General features: G+C 37.1%; 3 protein-coding genes and 1 long non-coding RNA gene across 5 annotated transcripts; 3 read left to right on the forward strand and 1 right to left on the reverse strand.

The window, feature by feature from the left end:
* Nucleotides 1-221: 221 nt before the first annotated feature.
* LOC125203296 lies at nt 222-3,082 on the reverse strand. The gene is made up of 2 exons (XR_007173331.1): nt 2,894-3,082; nt 222-751 (listed from the first exon to the last, which is right to left on the reverse strand). It is a non-coding gene; the product is annotated as an uncharacterized LOC125203296 (long non-coding RNA).
* A 1,332-nt stretch (nt 3,083-4,414) lies between these two features.
* LOC125203758 (65-kDa microtubule-associated protein 9-like) lies at nt 4,415-9,706 on the forward strand. Of its 2 annotated transcripts, none has more exons than XM_048102194.1 (13): nt 4,415-4,545; nt 5,534-5,621; nt 5,791-5,997; nt 6,329-6,580; nt 6,668-6,877; nt 6,955-7,110; nt 7,211-7,376; nt 7,458-7,609; nt 7,682-7,769; nt 7,879-7,952; nt 8,053-8,127; nt 8,210-8,762; nt 9,044-9,706. In XM_048102194.1, the coding sequence occupies exons 2-13, from the start codon at nt 5,550-5,552 to the stop codon at nt 9,493-9,495; spliced, it is 2,457 nt and encodes an 818-aa protein (XP_047958151.1). In that variant the 5' UTR covers nt 4,415-4,545; nt 5,534-5,549; the 3' UTR covers nt 9,496-9,706. The 2 variants fall into 2 exon arrangements, with proteins under 2 accessions (XP_047958151.1, XP_047958152.1); XM_048102195.1 differs by lacking the exon at nt 4,415-4,545 and adding an exon at nt 4,923-4,939.
* Nucleotides 9,707-10,490: 784 nt separating this feature from the next.
* Nucleotides 10,491-13,553, forward strand: LOC125207619 (AT-hook motif nuclear-localized protein 3-like). Its single transcript, XM_048107029.1, has 5 exons — nt 10,491-11,089; nt 11,944-12,011; nt 12,470-12,601; nt 12,690-12,851; nt 13,081-13,553. The coding sequence occupies exons 1-5, from the start codon at nt 10,822-10,824 to the stop codon at nt 13,330-13,332; spliced, it is 882 nt and encodes a 293-aa protein (XP_047962986.1). The 5' UTR covers nt 10,491-10,821; the 3' UTR covers nt 13,333-13,553.
* Nucleotides 13,554-16,862: 3,309 nt separating this feature from the next.
* Nucleotides 16,863-19,623, forward strand: LOC125204643. The gene has a single exon (XM_048103351.1). The coding sequence runs from the start codon at nt 17,197-17,199 to the stop codon at nt 19,366-19,368; it is 2,172 nt and encodes a 723-aa protein (XP_047959308.1). The 5' UTR covers nt 16,863-17,196; the 3' UTR covers nt 19,369-19,623.
* The last annotated feature ends 1,316 nt before the right edge of the window (nt 19,624-20,939 follow it).

Raw genomic sequence — 20,939 nt, forward strand, 5'->3', positions numbered from 1 at the left:
TAAGTCATCATAATGAGCTCACACTTCACATTAGTAACTCACTACATTTCTCAAAAGAAGATAAACTTCAATGCTTCACCCACCAACCAAAGGATTGAATAAATGCTACTTTGATCAATAAATTAGCAATATGATAGCAGCTGCCAATAAAAATGTGATTTTACCAACCAAATACCTAATGGTCATTTCGAAAATGAATTCACAACACAAGATCATCGAAATTGTTGCCATAGTTCATTGCATAGATATCATGGAGTACATCACAAAATAGATCTATATAGTCTCACACAAACTGAAAATTAAAATTAAGCTAATGATCCAGATTGCAACAAAGTAAAATAGGTAACTAGAACAATTTCCCTAAAATAACTCCTAGCAACAACAACACTACACCCATGAAAACCAACACATAGTTCATCCTCCATTCAGCTTGACATCGGCCACAAAATCCACAACCGTGTCCTTTGTGAGATAGCCTTTTTTTTTCTCTGCATCATTGTTTCTTACTGTTTTAGCTGGACGATACTCTTGATTCAAAACAAAATTTGGTTGCTTGTCATCTCCAATCTTACTATGATAGCCGTCACACCATAAAAATGACCGCAAATGTTTTTCATTGGTAGGACATTTGTAGAAGTATCGTCCACTGTGTATGGCATCCTTCCCAGCACAAAATAAATTCATCTTCCCACCACCACAAAGACACTCGGGTATCACGTCAACTTCGTTAGTTGAGGTCGACATTAGCTTGCTGTAAATCACCAATACAAATACAAAAAAAATGTCAGTTTGTCTCATAGTTAATTCAAGCATTCACAAACAAAATAACAAGATAAGAAAATCATAAAACTAGTAGTTCTATCTAAACTAGAGGTTGATACAGACATTGTTCCACATGGAAGCTGTCAAATCATCCCGCATTTGAGTCCAAGCCGTAAATGTCTCAACTTGATCGATGAATTCGGGCTCACCATCTGCTTCCTAAAGTGCATCAACCTGTATAGCACCATCAACTTCTTGTTCTATTGGGTCATTGTTCATTTCACCACGGATAAAGTTGTGGAGTAAGAAGCAACACATTATGATCCGGATTTGGATCTTAATCGGATAGAAACTAGCACTCCTTAATATGCCCCACCGCATCTTAAGCACAGCAAAAGCTCGCTCGATAATGTTACAAGCTTTACTACGACGTAAATTGAACAACTCCCATGGATTTTGTGGTCTTTGGGTGCCAACGCCCCATTCTTTCAAATGATAACGAACATTTCTGTATGGCGTCAAGAATCCTTCACAGTTTGCGTATCCATTATCGCATAGAAAATAATTTCCTAAAAAATATCACATTCGGATAAGGGCTGATGTCATGTACTAGTCAGCAAAAAAAGAACCAATTTTTTAAAATCAATAAAAATCAAAGATATTGGTTTAGTTAAACCTTTGGGCACCCTCAATCCCCCTTGTCTACTAACGGCATCTTTAAGCACGCGGGAATATCCAGCAGAACCCTCCCACCCAGGTAGAAAATATATGAACCTCATGTTTCGGTCACAGGCAACGAGAGCGTTTGTGGAGATTTGCCCCTTCCGATTTCGATAGCGTGGCTTATCCGCGTTACTAACAAGGACATTTATATATGTCTCGTCAAAGGCGCCAATACAGCCCTATGACGAATCACAAAAAACCTTAGGAATGCAAACCAACTCTTATAGAAACTGACAAACCACCAAATCTAACTAGTCAGACAACAAATTACCTTGAAATGTTTCCACTGAGGATCAACACAAGTGTTGTTAACTGTTTCGGGTTGAGGCAATAGAATGTCATGAAGCCTAAGGACAGCTCTTAGAACATTATGAAAATAGTGGGATATTGTTTCCCCAGACCGCTTAAAATCAAAACCTGATATATGATTTTTCTTGTGGTGGGCTAAAATGCTGAGAAAAATAGCTACTTGTTCCTCCAACAGCACATACCTACCTTTTCGCAAACCACCGACCTCTTTCAAAAGGATACATAGACGACCAAATGCATTCCTATCCATGCGCAGGTTATTAAAACAGTCTATGTCACTAACTTCTACGAGTCTATTCATATGTTTCACCTGAGGAGACATCCTATCTATAAGTGAATACTGAATTAGACGTTGCCTCGCACGTCACCCATATCGTGTTCTTCTTTTCACAGCTAAGTACAAAAGGATGAGTGATTGAATACGTAAGAGATGCGCTATATCTTCTATCATGATGTAAACGGCGGTGGATAAACGAAATGGACGTGCCATCAAGTATTTCAGTAAGATGGATCAATTGACTGCACCAACAAAATGTCCACAAAGAATACACATGATTAACAAAATAAATCTGTAAAGCAAACAACAAAATTGTATGTTGAATGTACAGCAGCAACCAAACTAAACTGGATGAAACAAAATTGGCCTACTTAATTAAAAGGGTATGTTGGAGAAGCATACAGCAGCAACCAAACTGGAGAAGCATACACAAAATAAATCTGTAAAGCATACAACAAAATTGGCCTACTTAATTAAAAGAATATGCTGAATGTATAGCAACAACCAAACTAGAGAACAACAAACCAAATAATGGATGATACCCACACAAAACACATACGAAAATTACCAATTTATTCCCCACATTTACCCACTAAACCCAACCATGAAATTTATCTTCTGTAGTATCCAACTTCCTTGGTCAAAGACCCAACACATTTATTTGCGAATATAGCATATACATAAATCGTAACTCTTTGTTGCTCTATAACAAAATACCCACTGAAGATCTCTTTTTGAAAACTAGATCCGACAGACGATTCATCGAAATCCAACGAAAATGTCTACATATTTACAGAATATAGCCTAAAACCCCAAAATTACCTGGTGCGGCAGCAATTGGTTCTCTTTGACTAGAATTCCGTCGCTGGATTATACGCAACCACTTCTTCTACAATGCCTTTGTTGTGAGACGAGGGTTTTTGTATGAGTTGTGTTCAATTTCAAAATGGCAGCACGACGAAGGGCAATTGGGACAAAAAATGCATTAATCGGACACGCCGTTCAATGCCAGCAAATAATCGCAGCAATTTTGGCCGATAATTATCAGCTGAAAAGTAAATGAACAGTGTGGGCTTTGCTTTTAAAACCGGGCCAAAAGATAACATACCTACGTAACCAAACACTAGGTAGCGTGCGGATAATAATTCTAATATGGCTGAAACTCATTAACCAAACGTCTCCTAAATGTAAAACATAACAACATTATGACAAAAATAATCTATTTTATTCCTTGAAAAATAAAATAAGAGTTTTACAGTATTCAATCACTCGAAACGTGATTTCTAGTATACAAACTCTAACACTTTTAACACTTTTTTATTAGTTGTAGTGGATGTTGGGACCCCCTTTTAACACTTAGTAGGCATTTTTTATTAATTTATCTCAACCAGGACTCCTAAAGCGGGACGTCCCAAGGAAGATGACCCATTTCTTGAGTGGCACGGGATTTTATGCAACTTTATTTTGTGTGTTAAGTGGAGAGAGTAAAGTAAAAGAGAGGGAATAAAGTATAGATAAATGGATTTTCATTTTAAGTAATGGGTCATCTTGATTGGGACAAACCAAAAAGGAAAGTGGGTCATCTTCAATGGGAAGGAGGGGGTATTAAAACTCGCGTCGTCCCCAAAGTGCATATTCTTTAGGGACGGATGGAGTATTTATGAAAAAATTTCTCTTTTGTCTTTTAATTTATCATTTATGGACTTCACCATTCACTATACATTTTAATTACTTTTTTCTCATTCCCTTTTACTTTATCAATAATTGCGCATTAAAACACATATCATTCTCAATTAGTCTATTTCTATGGGACGAAGAGACTAGTACTCCATCCGTCCCACATAATTTGACCCAGTATTCCATTTTAGGTCATCCCACATAATTTGTCTAATTTCACTTTTACTATTTTTGTTAGTGGACCACATATTACACTAACTTATTTCTACTAACATTTTATTATAAAACTAATACTTTAAAAGTAGAACATACATCTCACCAACTTTTTCAACTCACTTTCTTAAAACTCATACCTGGTCAAAGTGTCCCAAATTATGTGGAAAGGGGAGTATTAAGGATTGGATGCGGTTACCCATTTTGACATTTTCATTTTTTTGACATCCTTGACTCTTGATTGAACCCCCTCACATGATGTCGAGCCGGAGTATGGGACCGCCAAGGCGACGAAACCGCCTTTTGCTGCACCGAATAATTATGCACATCCAATCAGCCACGTGTCGAGTTAAATTATATAGTAGGAGTACTCTAAACAACAGCATATAAAATGATTACTGTCTGATTCAAATTTAAACCTGGGCATGCGCATATTAAAACCCTGTCAATTTCTCGGGTCCTAACGGTCAAATTTTCCAAAGTATCGCACTCCCTATTTCTCAGCTTTTCCTCGCAAATCACAACTTTCGCCCAACACAATTTAACGAGGCAAACGTATGTAGCGTCTGCTTTTTGGTTTTCAGGTGCGCTTGCTTGCTGTCTTTCTTCCTCTTCTCTTCTCTAATTTGATTGTTTATTGGAGTAGTATGAAAATAACTGAGATATGTCCAAGTCGGACGTCTAGAGTATATGAATTACTTGTAAAAAGAGGGAGATTTGATAGGAAGAGGCATTTCGATATCCTATTTCTGAGTTGCGTTATAATTTCTGAAACTGACAATTTTTAACAGTCTTGGACCTTCATTGAAGATGAACTTACTTTTAGAGTCTGCTATTTCACTCATTGGGTTATCTCTTCTTTTTTTAATGGCAGCTGCGAACGGGCAATAATATTCTCTCTAGCTAAGATTGTCATTTCAGAGCCTCATACGATGATATTCATAATTTAAAACGAGTTCGTTGTAAAAGATAGAAAAGGTTTTGCCAGATTCTTGTTTTATAGTACTATAAACAAACGCCTGAGCAATTAGGTTGGGAGTATAACTGTGTGTATGCTGGATGAAACTAAAGATAAAAGTTAATGAGTTGATATCAGAGACCTGAGAGATAGTTCAACGAGGGCAGATTTATGAGTGGCAAGTAATGTGTGTGTGTGTAAATGTGCATTTAATCTTAGACCATTGTCACAAACTCACATTCAACCATAGCAGAAATGAATTGACACGCTTTTTATGCCAATTGCCAAATACACCACAAAGAGGAATGACTTAAGTAAGAGTCTCTTACATAAAACATTAACAAGTAGTCTCACTACAGCATCTAAATAAAAGGGAATATTGCGTTCATGTTCTAATCTCGAGCATTTACTTCAAATTTGGGTTTGGCTGATGTGACATAGGTAGGTCCATAGTTCTATAACAGGTGTGGTTTATTGCCTTGAATAGTTGAAACATCACCCTACTCATTTTTATATTTGCACATTTTTGTTCCACATTATCTTCCTGTGTGCTGCGTTATTTTACCACACTTCTTTCCTTTGGTATGTCAAAACTGAAACCAATCTTTTGGCAGGTCTAGTCACCTTAAAATGTCAGCATGTCAAGGCGATGTACTTTTGCGCATGCAATCAGCATTTAGATCTATTCTATATGAATTGCAGGTAAATATTTGTAGCTCTCATTTACAGATTGCTTATGCCCCCTTCTTCTTGCCTTTTAACCATTAGAAAATACATATTTCTGTGATGCTCTTGAGACCATCACATGATTGGATGTCAATGTTACAGAATGTAATTTATATCGTTTATGATCTTCTGCTCTGTCCATCAGTTAATATGGGAGGAGATTGGGGAATCTGATGATGAAAGGGATAAGACGATAGTTGAACTTGAACAAGAATGTTTAGAAGTGTTCAGAAGAAAAGTAGATCGGGCTAACATGCGTAGAGCTCAGTTGAGGCTGGCAATTGCTGATGCTGAAGCAGAGCTTGCTGCTATCTGCTCTGAAATAGGAGAGCAACCAGTGCATATCAGGCAGGTGAGCCTTTGATTTGGTCAATTAGTCTATGTATTGAATCTTTCTTCTACTCGGATGTCATTTTCTCCAACATCAACTTGCTGATCAGTGTCAAATCCATCTAAAGCTTCTATAATTCAGAAGTTCCGAATTGACATGATTGCATATCTATATAAGATTGTCACTATTTAATTTCAAACACCATTTGCAGTAAAATGAATTAGGAAGACTTGGTGGTCACTGTTTTGAATAGGATTTGCTGAACAAAAAAGCATATATATTGCGGAATTAATTCGAAAGCTTTTATTTCTCTGTATGTTGTTTGTCAATGAAATGGTATTTCTTTATTCAGTTTGATCATAAACCTGAAAGCTTGAAGGCTGAACTCAGAATGATCCAACCACTGATAGAGGAGTTGAGAAAGAGAAAAAATGCTAGGAAGAATCAAGTGTCTGAGGTCCTAACTGAGATGCAGAGCATAAAGAATGAAATTTGTATCTCAAATGGGGTTTCCTCTAATGAACCAATAACCATTGAACCTGATCTTTCGATAAAGAAGCTTGAGGAATTGCACAGAGACTTGAGGGCACTTCAAATGGAAAAGGTTTGTAATTTCCCTCTCTTGCATTTGAAATTCAATTTTAATTATGTATTTAGCCTCTGGTATATTTTATGAGTGATCTTTGTGTAGAAAAAGTGTCAGAAGATGACACAGGACCGCCTGAACTCTTTGCACTCTCTGTGTGTGGTGCTTGGTTTGGATTTCAAAAAAGTTGCTAATGAAATCCATCCGAGTTTAGGAGAAGCTAAAAGCTCAAAAAATATTACTAACAGTACTATAGAGCAACTGGGGACTGCTATACAACAACTAAGAGAGCTTAAATTACAGCGAATGCAGCAGGCAAGCATTCTACTGCTTATTTACTAGTCTTTGTTCATCCATAAAACATCATTTTATGACTGTGTTTACATTGGCAGTTACAAGACCTTACGGCTTCATTGTTGGAGCTCTGGAACTTAATGGACACACCAACCGAAGAGCAACAGATATTTCAGAAAGTTACTTGTAAGCTCGCTGCTTCAGAAGACGAGATAACAGAGCCCAACATGCTTTCTATTGGCCACATTAATTATGTGAGTCAAATGCCTCATTGTTACATTTGGCTTGGATTGTATAGGCAAAAAAAATGGTATACGAGAGTGGTAGTGAGCAATTCCACTTTTAATTTTCCAGGTCGAGGCAGAAGTTTCTCGCTTGGAAGAGTTGAAAGAAAGCAAGATGAAGGAACTTGTTCTGAAGAAGAGGGATGAGTTGGAGGCCATTTGTAGGAAGACTCATCTTACTCTGGAGAGAGATAGTGCAATGGCGATGGCAATGGAAATGCATGCTACTGAATCTGGTACTACTTGTGATCATTATAATGAAAATTCTCTGCTTCACCATAACCCATATTTCCTACTAATTTCTTGATTGGTAAAAGGATCTGTTGATGCTGCTTGTGTGCTTGATGCAATTGAGCTTCAAATAGCTAGAGCTAAAGAGGAGGCTCTCAGCAGGAAAGAAATTCTCGAGAAGGTTGAGAAGTGGATGGCTGCGCGTGAAGAGGAAAGCTGGCTCGAAAAATATAATAGGGTTGGTCTTGCTTCTTGTTTTTAAGAGATGCTTTTTGGTACAACTGCTTAAATTATCATTATATTCCTGTAGGACGGTAATAGGTATAATGCTGGGAGAGGTGCTCATCTTACACTTAAACGTGCTGAAAAGGCTCGTGCTTTGGTCAATAAGCTTCCAGGTACATAGGCATCACAACAAAGAAGCCTTCTTATGCAGCAGTCTTATGATTAAATCACATAGTTAATTTTAATGTCTTTCCGTTCTCTATTGCCGTTGTGCTACAATAGCAATGATGGATACACTTGCTTCAAAAATCTTAGCTTGGGAAAATGAGAGAGGAATTGACTTCATTTATGATGGCGTAAGTTCAAGTTTACAATGTAAATTTCCCGCTCTCATTTGCATTTATCCGGACAGACTTTCATCTTCTTTTCCTTTTTCTCCATTCTCCCTCTTTATAGGTCCGTGTGCTTACTATCATTGAAAGTTATAAAGTTCTCAGGAAAGATAAAGAAATGCAGCGGAAAAGACAGAGGGTATACATTTCTACAACCTAAATTGTTGCTCAACTTTTTATTCTCTCTCCCCTGCCTGTGCATTTATGGGCATTTTTTTCAGGACCAAAAGAAACACCAAGGACAGTTATTAACGGAGCAGGAAGCTGTTTATGGTTCAAAGCCTAGTCCCATAAAGAACCCCAATGTGAAGAAAGCACCTAGATTATCATATGCTGGGGCAAGTAATAGAAAATTATCTCTTGGTGAACCTATGCTACAGTCTCATGTGACCCCAGCAGTGAAAGCTATACCTAATATTCGGACCGCCAAGAAAAAGGAGTGTATAAATCAGAAAGCACCTAGATTATCATATGCTGGGGCAAACAGTAGAAAAGTATCTCTTGTTGAACCTATGCTGCAGTCTCATGTGACCCCTGAAGTGAAAGTTATCCCTAATATTCTAACCACCAAGAAAAATGAGTGTATAAATCAGAAAGCACCTAGATTATCATATGCTGGGGCAAGTAGTAGAAGAGTATCTCATGTTGAACCTATGCAGCAGTCTCATGTGACCCCTGCAGTGAAAGTTATCCCTAATATTCGGACCACCAAGAAAAATGAGTGCGCAGATCAGAACTGTCGCAAAGATGATAGACATGCAGCTTCCTCATCGGGTAAATCATTTTCTTATTTCCAGCACTTAAATCCTTTATTTTCTGTCTTCCCTAGCCTCTGCAAGTTCACTGGATGATGATGAGCATTTAAAAAATACAGGAAGTAGAGGAGATGTGATCAATGTATATAGATTAAAAATAAGCAAAGCTGAAAGGTGGTCATTTTGTTTGTACTATTAAGTAAAAGATATTTGTACTGAAGTATATTAGAAGGTGACAGACAAGGGTGTGATAGTATTTCTTTTTTTTTGGTAAATTTGTTTCTGGTTCTTGGTTTGCAGTTCCGAGAAGAGGTCTGAACCAGGCTGGCGTTACCACAAAACAACATTCTTCCAACTTATCAAATGCTCGTGAAGCAGAGCGACAATTGATGCGAAAGCCTTTCTCTCCTCTTTCTTCAGCAAATCCATCAAAAACAACTGCAGCAAATGTCATGGAAGACTTGAACAGGAAACACGATGAGTTATGGCAGAAGCTGCTTACAATCAATAGGACCCCTCCCAATATTAAGTTGAGAGCTGAGCAAGAGAATAGAACACCTCAGAAGACACCAACAACTGCACCTTTAACACCCACAGCAATATCCATTCCAATGCAGACAGCTGTAACACCAGCTTCCATCAAGACGACATCCATTGCTCGAGTTGAAGAGGAGCTTGAGTACTCGTTCGAGGAGAGGAGAGCTCATTTTGTGCTCCCTAAATCACCTCTGATTAATGTGGCGCGAGTTTGAAATATGAACATTGATCATGGCCTTAAGTTATACTGAGTTATTTGATTATTCAATGTTGTAAATACAGGTGAGTTCTACTGTTCTTTTCTTGTGTGCGTAGTGTGTATACAGTATAGAGGCTCTCGAATTTGGATGTTGTAGCGAGTTTCCAACTCCAACATTTATTTATAATACTAGTAATTTTTTTGGAAGGTTGATTCCATTTGTTTCATGTTGCTTCTGCTATAACATTTGTTTATAATGTTGATATGATTTTAAAGGCACTACAAAAAATCCAAAGAATCAAAATCACATGCCTCGATTTGCAGTATTTATTCTGTTATACACATTTCATATTTATAGATTTTTAAGATTTAATTTCACAAAAGGAAGTATACTTGATCTAGAACTCCATCAACATAACTTCCCCCAAAAAGAATTGAGAAAAAACACACACTGTTTTGTGGGCTAACTTACCAGCTAGCAGCTGATGGAATATATGGGACATGATATCTTTATTTTATTCCGTGGTTCTCTTTTAAAAAGGGAAATCTCCTACCCTTATTCATACTCTTTATTAATTAAATTTTTTCGATTTTCTTGCTACAATATTACTTATACATGTGATTTTTAATAGATACATGTCACATGCAAGTAATCCGAGTTGTCATCAAAGTGGCAGTTACAGTAAATTAACCAAAATTTAAGGGCACATATTTTTTGAAAATGGTCAACTTCTTTTATCGAATAGACAAAGAACATGCTGAAATCTAGGACTGGTAAACTTCCAACCTTAATTAAACTGTCATTTCAATATTCCATGACAATACTCTTTTCCCGTATTTTCAAATTTATGTATTCCAATTCCTTTTGAAAACAAGACGGACCTGAAACCATTTTATTAGCCGTAATTAATACTCTGAATTTTAAAATTAAAATATTGCTGCTGACCAAATTAATTATTATCACTCCTAGTTTATTTTCATCTCCACCTTTTATTTCCTCACAAAAACCCTAATTTCATTACATCTCAGGAAAAAAAAAGTGTGCAAGAAACCAAAAAAAATAAATTCAGTAGTAGTATTCCATTCCATTTTCTGAAGCTACGTATTATTATTACTAGTAGTTCTGCTGCACTAAACTGACATCATATCAGAATATTCAGTCAGCCATCATACTTGAATGCCCTTTCTTTTTTGTATCGCTACTACTCTACATTCTGTAATCTTATTTTGCCTAGCTTTGAGTGTCGAAGCTGAAAAAGATTCCACCTTTATAGTAAAACGTCGCTGTGTCTTGTTGAGGTTTTAAGGATTTTACTGTCGAACTGTCTGTTTTAGCACATGAATGGAGGGATTACAAGAAGGGTTGAATGGTGCTGATGTCACTGAGAAAGGTGATGAGAGCTACAGGGTGGAGCTGAGAGTTGAAAGCCCCGACCCAGCTGGAGGGAAGAAGAAGAGGGGAAGGCCCAGAAAGTATGCAGCGGCGGATGGCTCGATCTTGGCATTGTCTCCTATGCCGATATCGGCCTCCATTCCGTTTACGGGCGACTATTCGGAACGGCCCCTCAACTCTTCAATGAAAAAACATAAATTGGATTTTTCAAGTCCAGGTATGATTTGTAATGTTATTAATGCGTTCATTGAAATTGCACCTTTTGTGTTTTTGGACTGCATTCTTGTTTTCTGACTCAACTTTACATGCGGTTTGGTATTGGGACACCTGTCAGGAGAAACCTTGGTAGTTTGGTGATTTTGGCACAATGAGTGAAATTTTCATAGAATCATTAGTGTTTGTTTATTACTTATGCTCCTCGAGCTGATGTGACAAAACAAAAGATCTGTCTTTTCTCAATAATTGCGGTTGTGCATTTGGCAATCTGAGAATAAACAACTCGAATGAGTGAGAGATGATGTAAACAATTTGGGCTTTCTGCAGTTTCAGTGTTATACTCGTAAACAAGATGTTTAATTGTAGAGCTTACTATTTGCACCTCTTTTATCCTTCTAACATGTTTATATTTCATTCTCTGCTCAAAACTAGCCTCTCTAAGCTAGTGTTTTTTTGCATCTGTAGACATCAAACCAGAGTATCTATTTTCTGATTTCTAGAATGATGCATGTTCACTGTTTCTAGATGAGGGAATGTAAGTAATGCACATTGGGGTTATTTGTGAAAGAATGAATTTGTTGGAATTCCTCTGGCTACTGAAGGATTAGTAAAACTGCATTGCCTTGGTGAAGTTCTTGAAAAGTTTATGAGGATTAGTTATGTGCTAGTATTCCAATTGGCGAACTGGACTCAGCTGAAAAAAAAATATGTGGAGTTGATTTACAGTTGTACTCTTTTTGGCAATATTTATTACTGTAGTTATTACCTTAATAGATTTATACTTGCAATTGATCTTAAAAGTTTCACAATATTCTGAATCTGATCCTGCAAATGCCATATGTTTCTATATTGTAGGGGGTGAACTGGCATGCTCCGCGGGGGGAAGTTTTACACCTCATGTGATTACTGTTAATGCTGGCGAGGTACTTCTGATTATGACCAATTAACTATACAGTACTGATTTAGTTTCTTTACACACCTTAATGTGCTTCTCTTTACAAATTTGTTCTAACCTGAGTCATGTGATCCTTTACAAATTTTATTGTGATAACAATATCATCTTTAGTGAATAAAAGTCATGAAATCACAATTAAGATACATTGTGTGAGGGTGAAGTATACTGTTTAGATCCTTCACTGCAGTAATTAATGTTGTTGGTGGTGTTATTTTGATCGACTAATTAAAAGAGTTGTGTTTATCTACTTAATAAGAGCGCATGTCTTTAGTCAATGTTGGTGGTGGTGTTAACTCATTATTACTGTGATTATATTATGATCTTGCATATCTTCTAGATGATAGAAATACTTACTGCCAAGGTTGATCAGAAGGTTCTTTATCTCGTGTTTTACTACTGTCTTATAGCTTCACTCTTTAATGACAGGATATAAATATGAAGATAATATCATTTTCCCAACAAGTATCTAGAGCAATTTGCATCCTGGCTGCAAATGGTGCCATCTCAAATGTTACACTGCGTCAATCTAATTCTTCTGGTGGTACTTTAACGTACGAGGTAAAATCTTGTTTCTTTTATACTGAATTTCATATGGTAATGTATGTAGAAGAAATAGTATTCTCATTTTTTGTATTGCTTTCCACAGGGGTGTTTTGAGATACTTTCTCTAACAGGATCTTTCATTGTAAGCGATGAAGGATTGGCAAAAAGCAGATCAGGAGGGATGAGTGTCTCTCTAGTGGGCCCCGATGGTCGTGTATTTGGAGGAGGACTTGCTGGGATGATAGTAGCAGCTGGCCCTGTTCAGGTAAGACGGTTTTTCCATCTGAAATTTTATGCTATGAGATAATATTCAAGCTGATGAAACTGGCCTCATAATGTTAATGATTGGCATAGATAGAAGGGTAATCTAATGTTTTGACAAGCATGAAATTTAGGTTGTCTGTCTATACTTTGGTACTTGCCGTTAAACATCGGAATGCAATTTACAGTTTGATCTTGCAAATTGATACTGAATCTTGAAATGCTACAAACAGGTTGTTATCGGCAGCTTTGTTTCTGGAAATCAGGTGGAGCAAAAGCCTATGAAGCCAAAATACGAGCACACAATTTCATTTGGCGCCGTCCCTTCTAACCCGGTCTCTGAAGAAAGATATGAAGTAGCCTACAATAGAGCAAGGCCAAATCTCACCTCCTCTGCTTCATATCACAGCGACAACTTGCCTTCTGTACATTCTGAACATAATGCTGAGGATTCTAGAGTGCAAAGCCATGAAATAGCGTGCTGATTGTATCCCTATCCCGTGTGAATCTTTAGCCGTTTTTCATTAGAATTAAGGATTTTAGGGCCGTGCCCTCCTTATGTTGCCAAGGAGTGTATGTCAACTCAGAGCAAGGCATGATTTGCCTGACTCAATCTGCTTTCTTTTTTCCTAGTTTAGTTGCTGAGTGAGGAACTTCTGATGCTTTGCATTGTGTAGTAATGAAATTGGAGACAGCATTTTCACTTCACAATTTCAAGAAATTACATTACATTCAGGATCTTACTGAAGATTCTCTGACAAAAATACAAGATTCTTTGCATGAACCTCAAAATATTGTGTATGTTCTCATCTCACTTTGTTATCCCTTGTTCATTTTTTGAATAAAATCTTCCACATTGAGCTGCTGCTGCTGACGACGATGATGGCTATTATGATGAGATTAAACAGACAGAAAATCGTGTGGGAGTTGGAAGCTGCGAGGGTGATCAACTCGAATGTGGACAGAAGCCTTTTTTGAAATTGTGTGTTTTACTTAATGTGGGAAGGTGAATTGTGAGAGATTTTGTGGCGCTAAATAAGCTCATGGTTTTGTCAATGATTTGATTTGAAGTGTGAGAGAAGCTACGTCCTTAGCAATATATACATGTGAAAGCATTCCTAAACTGAAAATTTGAATTAATTAATACGACGGCAATTAGCATCATTCGAGAGTTTGAAAGTTGTGTATGTGCCATAATTTTCACTTGTTTGGGAAGTATTTAGTGATTTTAATATGATGAAAATCGACTACCTAATCCACTATTTAAAAAGGCAAAATGAAGTAGTAGGAGTAGTGCTTAATTTTGTGAATCCGTCACATTCTAGATGTTCACGTTCTTGAGTGACATATGACTTTAGGAGGGGAATTGTTAGGTGGCAAAAGTATATTTTAATAAGGAGAGATTTCTAAATATAAAAAGTAGACATCTTGAGCGAGACAAATGTAAAAAGGAAAAGTGTATATCTTGAATGGGACGAAGAAAGTACCGTTCAAATCTATACATAAAAAAAGCCAATACCTCTTGGCATAATAATAATAATAATAATAATAATAATAATATAAAAAAGTACTATATATTTTATGTGTGATACTTTTAAAGAGAAATTCACTTGAACTTTTATTAGGGTAGGGGGTCTATGAACTTTGGATGGTACTAGGTGTAATTATAGTCATGTTTTTTTATCATAGGCTTAATTCCCTATGTTAATTAAGAGAATACCTAGAAAGCAGTAGTCTGGTTACCCACAGGATAAATGAGAAAAATAACCAATTTATATTAATAAGTTATAGTAGTACTAAATCTCGACTGATTAAGCTAATCTTCATTAGCAGTAATTGTCAAATCATGCTGTGGGAGCCACGGTTGTATTTAAATCAACCACTTCATTAAATCTATGGGTTGTTTTAGCTAACAACTCTTATTAACAGTGCTTGCACTTGTCCCACTAATTTAATATACGAATTTAATCAAAGTTCAACCAATCGATTAAGCAGTATTTTGTGAAAAAATCCAAAGGTTTGATGGCGTGTTTGACATTTGAACGAAGACACAAGCCACTTTTTCTAATTAACATTAAGTTTGATTTCCATTACCATCTCTGGCGTATTCTTAAAATCCACATACTAATTATCAAAGCCCAGTGAATGCTCAAAGTGGAGGCGAGATGCATCAACGTCAGTGATAGTCAAATAGTTTATTAAGTGTTTTTTTTTAAGGTAAAAACTGTAGATGTTTAAGTTAGACATTTTGATTCCTTAGATAAGTTGGTAATGCCTAAATATAGATATTTATATAATTATTTTTAAATTAATTAACATATCATGTAAGCCTTGTGTTTCAATAGCTCATTCAAGCCTGCAGTTTTTTCCTCAAAATACAAAGAAGTGTATCTCATAAATTTGATCGGATATCAATTCTATCTCATTTCTTGTCTACTAAACAAAAACGAAAAAACCCTTATCAGAGTTTATTTTGATACGAAACCCGCGTTTCTTATCTTACTTTGCAAATCTTCTTATATCTCATCTTTCTTCTCAAACCAGCTAAGCATGCAGTACCCTAATTTTATTTTAAGAAATTTAAGTGAATTTTTTTTTGAATTATAATTTGCGTACTCGCAATTGTTGTTAAACAAGTCCGTTAACCCATTATGTAGGACTTATAAGTTTCTAATATTGCTTTTATTTTCCTGAAAATATTGATTATATTACGAGCATGTTGGGCTCTAGTGAAAAGGCACCCATTTTACTAATCAGACCAAATTTTGGATAATCAACCAGGCTGTGAAAATTCCCTTGCCCAGACTCTCCTAAATAAATGCCTTTCCTAGCCCTTCCATCAGTCCATATAATTAGGACTGATAATTTTTTATATGATACGATAATTTAATATGAACACACATGAAGTTTATCTAATACAAACACACAATTTTTAGGTTTCATGTAATTATAATTCAATTCATACGATTTGTCAGTTCTACACATGGCTACCTTATTTTTCATGTTGACCAAATAGTCAATATGATTGTCTCATTTCGAGTGGGCCATATATTAACGAATCATGCAGCTTTTTCATTCGTTGATTCCCGCACGTGCACGCGTGGTACACTACTCTAATTTCATTAGCCACCCTAAATTTTTATTAAAGTTTAAAACAGAGTAATAAAATAAGAGAAATGGATGAAAAATTTATGACTTTCACTTAAATATTGGTTCAAAGTAAGACCATAATCTGCCTAAATATAGGTAGTTGTATATAATTTTTTCTCAACCGTCATAAAATAAAAGCAATTAGTCCTTAAAATTACTGACTTTGCTCGAATTATGCTATTTTTCATAATTGAAAATTTAAATAAAAAGTCATGAATTTAAATTTGTAGCCAGTTTCTTACTCTTAAAAAGTATGATTTACAATTAAACTAAATCTTATGTGACAAATTAAAATTTACGTGAAGAAGAGTGATTGGGTGGCATTTGGGTTAGTGGCGGAGGTAGATGGGTAAGAATCGTGAGCTGGAGTGAATCAAAATTCAAAACTACTGCTGTGATGTAATATTTGATTCGAGATAACTGAACTTTTGAGCATCAACAATGCAGCTGCATTGCAACTCTCCCCACACGTGGCCGCCGCCCGTACCACCCCTCCAACAGCGGGAAGCTGCACAAGGTGTTTCGGGCACCCGCATCAGATTTTATTTTATTTTTTAAATATACCTAATTTAATCTATAATTACTCTTTTTTCCATTCATTTTTTATACTCAAACACTTTAATATGATAGTAAGTAAGAAATTTGGGTAAGTAGCAATTGAGGTTTTATTTTAGAAATTTAAATTAATAAGTATATATAATTTTTGTTTTTAATAAATCTGAATCAGTTTTTTCTTTTGTTTTTAGTTAATAGTACTACTCCTAGTATCTGAAATTGATATGTAGATGAAAATAGATTTATACTAGCTACTGCTGCATTGCTGATGCCTTTGGCTGCTTACTTTAAAATCCCCATTTTGGTTTTACTTTCTTCTCCACCACTATCTCTATCTCCACACAGACAAACAAGTCAAGAGCACTTCACTCACACCTTGTCTATATATATATGTCTCCCTAACCCAAATTTTATTTTCGCGGTCCAAGCTCCAATTTAGCCTCAAAACTTCGTAACTGCCAGAACACGGCCACCGCCGTCGGTGAGAAAATGCGGTGGAACCAAAATCCGACCTCTTAAAAGAACTCATCCTTCATCACTTGAAAGCTACTCAGCCTGAAATGGCGATACAACGATCATAAACTACCCACAAAAGCAAAAGCTAAAAAGCTCCGATTTTTACAAAAAAGAAAAAGCCCTCGTCAATGTCTAATGCAAACTCATCTGCTGAAGATGTGGCGGCGGACGCCGTGGGCAAGCGGTATGAGAGGCTACTGGCTCTCCGTACAAAGGCGGTGAAAGGGAAAGGAGCATGGTACTGGGCTCATTTCGATCCTATCTTGATCACAAACCCCGACACCAACCACCCAAAATCAGTAAAGCTGAAGTGCACCCTCTGCGATGCTGCATTCTCTGCGTCAAACCCATCAAGAACTGCTTCCGAGCATCTCAAGCGAGGAGCTTGCCCCAATTTTAGCTTACCCCCTCTTGCCTCGCCCTCGTCGCAGCGCAAGCGGGCCTCTGACTCTTCCTTGGACGTGTCTCCAATAAACATGTTTGATTCGTCTCGATTAATGGGCTTTATGCCTCACCAAACTAGGGAACTGCAAGGCCTGAGGATTTTGTCTGGTGGTAGAGATGATTTAAGGCCATTGGCAATGCTGGAGGAGAGTGTGAAGAGGCTCAAGAGCCCCAAGGCCTCACCAGCTTATGCATTGAGTAAAGAGCAAGCTGATGCAGCCTTTGATCTCTTAGCTGATTGGTTCTTCGAGGTCTGTGGATCGGTGACATTTTCGAGCCTCGAACATCCCAAGTTCACGGCTTTTCTTAAACAAGTCGGCTTACCTGAGGTGTCAAGAAGGGAGCTTCTATGCTCGAGGCTCGATTCCAAGTTCGAGGAGGCTAGAAGGGTGTCCGAAGCAAGACTCCGGGATGCAGCTTTCTTTCAGGTTGCTTCTGATGGATGGAAGAGCCAAATTTGCAGTGAAGGGGACAAGCGTCTGGTCAAATTTATGGTTAACCTTCCTAATGGAACCAGAGTCTTCCACAAGGTGGTCTACTCGAACGGTGGAGTAGTGCCATCGCAGCATGCGGAGGAGGTCTTGTGGGAGACCGTTGGAGATATTTGTGGTGGCAATGCACATAGATGTGTAGGCATCGTTGCAGATAGGTATAAAGGGAAAGCATTGAAAAGCTTAGAACTCCAGAATAATTGGATGGTTAATTTATCTTGTCAGATTCAGGGATTCTGTAGTTTGATCAAGGACTTCACTCGAGAGCTTCCACTATTTGGGAGAGTAACCGAAAAGTGTATGAAAATCGCAAATTTGATTAACTCTCGACCGCAGGTTAGGAATTCTTTCCTCAAGTATAGGTTGCAAGGGGTTGAAGTTCCTGCCTTTATTACAGTCCCCACTCCTAAATGTGATATTTCTAAGAATTCAGGTCTTTTTATTGCCATGTTGGAAGGTGTCCTAACATGCTCACAAATTCTTCATTTAGTTGTGTTGGATGACACATTTAAAGTTGCTTGCTTAGAGGATCTTGCTGCTGCAGAAGTGGCTGGTGTTGTTCAGGATGTTGGATTTTGGAATGAAGTAGAGGCTGCTCATTCATTGATAAAGTTGATAATGTCGATGGCCGAAGAGGTTGAGGCAGAGAGGCCTTTAGTTGGGCAATGCCTTCCTCTTTGGGAGGAGATGAGGTCTAAAATCAAGGAGTGGTGCACCAAATATAATGTTGTAGAGGGGCCTGTTGAGAGGATAGTCGAGAGGCGGTTTAAGAAAAACTACCAGCCTGCATGGTCAGCTGCCTTCATTCTTGATCCGCAGTATTTGGTTAGGGATGCCAGTGGGAAGTACCTCCCCCCTTTCAAGTGCTTGACGCACGAGCAAGAGAAGGACGTTGAACAATTCGTTACCCGTCTCGTTGCAGGGGAGGAGGCTCATATCGCGCTAATGGAGCTTATGAAGTGGAGATCAGAAGGTTTGGACCCACTGTATGCTCAGGCAGTTCAGCTGAAGCAGCAGGATCCTGTTACCGGGAAGATGAAGATTGCTAATCCACAGAGTAGTAGGCTTGTGTGGGAAACTTGTCTTAAAGAATTTAAATCACTTAGTAAAGTTGCAGTGAGGCTTCTTTTCCTTCAGGCAACCTCAAGTGGGATTAAGTGTGATTGGTCATTCACAAGATTGTTAGGAGGGGCCTCAAGATTAGGGTCTGAGAAGGTACAGAAGCTCATTTTCGTCGCAGCTCATGCGAAACTTGAGAGACAGCACTTCTCCAGTGTAGAGGAGAATGATGCAGAGCTTCTTAGAAGCGTGAATGGCGAGGATGAAATGCTTAATGAGGTTCTTGCTCATACGTCATCAATATAATGTTTTTTTGGTTTAACTCTCTAGAATTGTTGGTGTAGGATTTGTTAATTAATTAATTAATTTATTTTCATTTTCTCAATCAGTTTAGTGAGTGAATTAGATAGTAGTACTACATTATTGTGTTCTGAATGGATCATCTCTTTGTTCCATCTGGTGTGTAGAGAGGAAGAGCATTATTGGTTATGCTTCTTTTTTTGATTCAGAAATAGAGGTGGAAATCTCAAACTTTATTTATGACTCGCAAATATTTGATGAGATAGGTAGAACTTTTTATCATTGACCTCATAAAATTCACCTTTATTCTCATGATGTAATGACAATTACTACTATTTAACAAGGTTGCAATTTATTTTGTATTGCTATTAAACAAAGACAAACAGTTTGCTGCTTCTGGAGTCTTGATATTTTCCTAATCCAATTATGAACTCCTGTTGTTTCATTCTTTACTTAAACCATTAAATTCACTCTGTTGTACATAGCGAATGTCTGTTGTTTTGAAAGGTATGAATTTGTTTTAATATCCATAAGGTTTTAAAAGGAAACGTTTTAGTTATTGATCTTTGATCTTCTAATTCATGGTGGTTGACTTCCACTGGCTACTGTGAATTGCTGCTAGGGATTAACATACTTATAAGTTATAACTGAATAAATATTGTCTTCCTACTTGAAGACATAAATGGCCTTGTTGATTTCCTAAACAGCCTCAGCTGAACATGATTGTTGTCAATAAAACGCGTTGTGTGATGAAACTGCTAAGCTAACATCAATGCGGCCGTCCCATACATGAAATAGACGTTGGCACGTTGCAACGAAAATGTAAACTGGTTTTTTACCAAGGCAGGACAGGTACAGGAGGTGCTGGTGAGATTCATGCTTGCCTTGCAACAATATCTGATTGTTTGTGTAGGCAACAACAAAATTGCTTGGATATTTTCATGGAAATGGAAAAAGGAAAAGGGTGCTCCATTTGTGCAGGTATTACGGCACCTGTCAAGTAAAAGGTTGTAATCAGCTAAAGATGTTGATGATTGTCCATTAATAAAGACTCAAAGATGAAATTGTACAATGGTAGCAAAAGTTGGAGAGAGAGAATGAAAAGTACTGAACGTATGGCAACACCACATATAGGATTGGGATATCTCATTCCACAGCTATAGTTGTAAAGCAGTGATTGCCCTTCAATCATTCTTGTCGTTCCATCAATCCCTTCACATACCAGCACTAAGGCAATTCGCATCCTTGTCTCTTATCCGTCGCTTAACCGTCTCATCTCTTCACTATTCTTATCACTTAATTTTGTGACATGCAAGAAAAGATCCTTATTAAATTTTTTATTATTAAAGAAAAGTTCTTTATTCAATTTTAAAATTCTTTAATATAAAAAATTGAAGAAGCAATTTTACTTGCATGTCACATAATTAAGTGCAGGAGCGAAACTAGGAATTTGAAGGAAATGGGGCAAATTTACATACAAAGGAATTTTAAAATTTTGAGGAGGGGCATTTAGTAGAAAATTAAAAGAATTAAATTTAAAATATGCATATAAATACATGGGATGAAAAATAAGAGAA

Source organism: Salvia hispanica, chromosome 2 (genome assembly GCF_023119035.1).
Source record: "Salvia hispanica cultivar TCC Black 2014 chromosome 2, UniMelb_Shisp_WGS_1.0, whole genome shotgun sequence".
Classification (NCBI taxonomy): domain Eukaryota; kingdom Viridiplantae; phylum Streptophyta; class Magnoliopsida; order Lamiales; family Lamiaceae; genus Salvia; species Salvia hispanica.